Source organism: Oncorhynchus masou, chromosome 7, assembly GCF_036934945.1.
Source record: "Oncorhynchus masou masou isolate Uvic2021 chromosome 7, UVic_Omas_1.1, whole genome shotgun sequence".
NCBI classification, from domain to species: domain Eukaryota; kingdom Metazoa; phylum Chordata; class Actinopteri; order Salmoniformes; family Salmonidae; genus Oncorhynchus; species Oncorhynchus masou.
The window spans coordinates 17,057,145-17,060,309 of NC_088218.1; the positions used below are offsets into that span (position 1 = coordinate 17,057,145).

At 53.5% G+C, this 3,165-nt stretch overlaps 1 protein-coding gene across 1 annotated transcript in view; it reads left to right on the forward strand.

The window, feature by feature from the left end:
* Positions 1 to 993, forward strand: part of LOC135543028 (uncharacterized) — a 1,376-nt gene extending 383 nt beyond the window's left edge. The window contains exon 2 of the mRNA XM_064970130.1: positions 47 to 993. Coding sequence (XP_064826202.1) covers positions 47 to 543 — 497 coding nt within the window. The 3' untranslated portion in view covers positions 544 to 993. The remainder of the gene's footprint in view (positions 1 to 46) is intronic.
* Positions 994 to 3,165: the final 2,172 nt, after the last annotated feature.

Sequence of the window (3,165 nt, forward strand, 5' to 3'; positions counted from 1 at the left end):
CTGACTGTGGATTGACAGTGTGGTGTCTGGTTCTCTCTTCCTCCAGGGGACTCCCCTATGACTACCTGCCAGGCTACAGACCTCTCTCGCTGGAACAAACTCTTCGTGGCTCTGGAGGACTCCCACCTGAGGGATATGATGCTGATGGAAGCCCTGGAGCAACGCTGTGGAACCCCGGGAGTCTGCCAGCAGTGCCTGCCTGCCATCGAAGCAGTTTTCCGGGGGCAGGCAGAGCAGGCGAGCCCCAGGCTCCATCGAGGCCTAGTGGAGCTGAAGGAGGAGGTAACAGAGCGAGAGGGGAGGATGAATTCTTCACTACAGCAGATCAAACAGGAGGGAGCAGAAAGTTATGGGAGGATGATGGCTGTGTTACATCTTCTCCTTCAGAACAGCAAAGAGCAGAACCATAGACTACATCGATTGGAGGAGAGTAAGCTGAGAGGGGAGGTGACAGAAGGGGCTGAATCTTTTGGAGCCGGGCATAGAGAAGCAGAGCCAATCAGGACAGGGCATAAAGAGAATGGATTTAGGGGAGGGGCTTAGTGGGACAGGTAGACCAATAGGGACGAGACCTGGCAGTGTAGGGGCGGGTCTCGGACTGGGTTTGGGCATGAAGCTGTTCCCGTCAAGCACAAAGAAACAGGAAGTGACAACATCGCCATCATCGGACCCGGGAAAGATTGAGCGGCCTCTGGTTGCTATAGCGATGGAAAAGCAGAAGGTGCAGACCCAGCTGGGCCTAATACCCTCTGTAGGGAACGAAGGATGAAAAAAGACGAGGAGAAATTAAAGGAAGGATGTCTGATGGAAATTGTCCTCTATCAGGGACTGAATTAAAACTAAAATATAAACTTGTTGAAATTTAGAAATGTTGTACAATAGTAAAGCAAAACAATCGCCTTGAAATATGTTTAGTATTCTTTCAAATGCTGTATAATTAAAGGAAATGCTCTGTGACTCTAATTGTCTAAGTGATGAATAAAGATTTGTTAAACTTTTTAATTGGTGGAAAGGGTTCCTCCTGTCTCAAGTTATACACCCACCATCTTTACCAGGGAAACTTGTCACCATGGACATCGTGGACAATAACAGGAGTGTCTCAGATACTGTTGACATCTCAGCTATAATCAGACACAGTCCTCTGTCTCATTACTAAGTTTATACACTTTAACAAACTGTTTAGGATTTTTGAAGTTTTGCCAGACTTATAACACAGTGACTGTTCTGCTGCCACAGAACTTCATTCATCTGTGTGTGTGTGTGTGTGTGTGTGTGTGTGTGTGTGTGTGTGTGTGTGTGTGTGTGTGTGTGTGTGTGTGTGTGTGTGTGTGTGTGTGTGTGTGTGTGTGTGTGTGTGTGTGTGTGTGTGTGTGTGTGTGTGTGTGTGTGTCGTTGCGTGCTGGCGTGTGTGTGTCGGTGTGTGCTGGTGTGTGTGTGTCGGGGTGTGTGTGCTGGTGTGTGTGTGTCGGGGTGTGTGTGCTGGTGTGTGTATGTGTGGGTGACATGAAGAGAGTTTTCCATATAAAGTAGCAGCCAGCTGGAGGGTAGGCTAGAAGGAGGGTGTGTTTGGAAACTGTCAGCTTTTCTCTCTTTTCTTCAAGACCGAGTTTCAAAATGTCACAGGGTTCAAGGTATTTGAATCCCACCATCCTCGTTTACCTTCACTGTGACCTGACGAGACGAGAGGAGAGGAGATGAGAGGAGAGACGACAAGAGGAGAGGAGCGGTGACGAGTGGAGAGATGAGAGGTTATTATTAGTCTTAATCACAGCTTCCACTCACAAACAGCTGCTATCCTCCTCTCTCCCATCCTCCTCTCTCCCATCCTCCTCTCTCCCATCCTCCTCTCTCCCATCCTGCTCTCTCCCATCCTGCTCTCTCCCATCCTGCTCTCTCCCATCCTCCTCTCTCCCATCCTCCTCTCTCCCATCCTGCTCTCTCCCATCCTCCCTCTCTCCCATCCTCCTCTCTCCCATCCTGCTCTCTCCCATCCTGCTCTCTCCCATCCTCCTCTCTCCCATCCTCCTCTCTCCCATCCTCCTCTCTCCCATCCTCCTCTCTCCCATCCTGCTCTCTCCCATCCTCCTCTCTCCCATCCTCCTCTCTCCCATCCTGCTCTCTCCCATCCTCCTCTCTCCCATCCTCCTCTCTCCCATCCTGCTCTCTCCCATCCTGCTCTCTCCCATCCTGCTCTCTCCCATCCTGCTCTCTCCCATCCTGCTCTCTCCCATCCTGCTCTCTCCCATCCTGCTCTCTCCCATCCTCCTCTCTCCCATCCTCCTCTCTCCCATCCTCCTCTCTCCCATCCTGCTCTCTCCCACCCTCCTCGCTCCCATGCTGCTCTCTCCCATGCTGCTCTCTCCCATCCTCCACTCTCCCATCCTCCTCTCTCCCATCCTGCTCTCTCCCATCCTCCTCTCTCCCATCCTCCTCTCTCCCATCCTCCTCTCTCCCATCCTGCTCTCTCCCATCCTCCTCTCTCCCATCCTCCTCTCTCCCATCCTCCTCTCTCCCATCCTGCTCTCTCCCATCCTGCTCTCTCCCATCCTGCTCTCTCCCATCCTCCTCTCTCCCATCCTGCTCTCTCCCATCCTCCTCTCTCCCATCCTCCTCTCTCCCATCCTGCTCTCTCCCATCCTCCCATGCTGCTCTCTCCCATCCTCCACTCTCCCATCCTCCTCTCTCCCATCCTGCTCTCTCCCATCCTGCTCTCTCCCATCCTCCTCTCTCCCATCCTCCTCTCACCCATCCTCCTCTCTCCCATCCTGCTCTCTCCCATCCTGCTCTCTCCCATCCTCCCCTCTCTCCCATCCTCCTCTCCCCCATCCTCCCTCTCCCCCATCCTCCTCCCTCTCCCATCCTCCTCTCCCATCCTCTCTCCCATCCCTCCTCCTCACATCCTCCCATCCTCCTCTCTCCCATCCTCCTCTCACCCATCCTCCTCTCTCCCATCCTCCTCTCTGTCCCATCCTCCTCCTTTCCCATCCTCCTCTCTCCCATCCTGCTCTCTCCCATCCTGCTCTCTCCCATCCTCCTCTCTCCCATCCTGCTCTCTCCCATCCTGCTCTCTCCCATCCTCCTTGCTCCCATCCTCTCTCTCTCCCATCCTCCCTCTCCCATCCTCTCTCTCTCCCATCCTGCTCTCTCCCATCCCCTGCTCTCTCC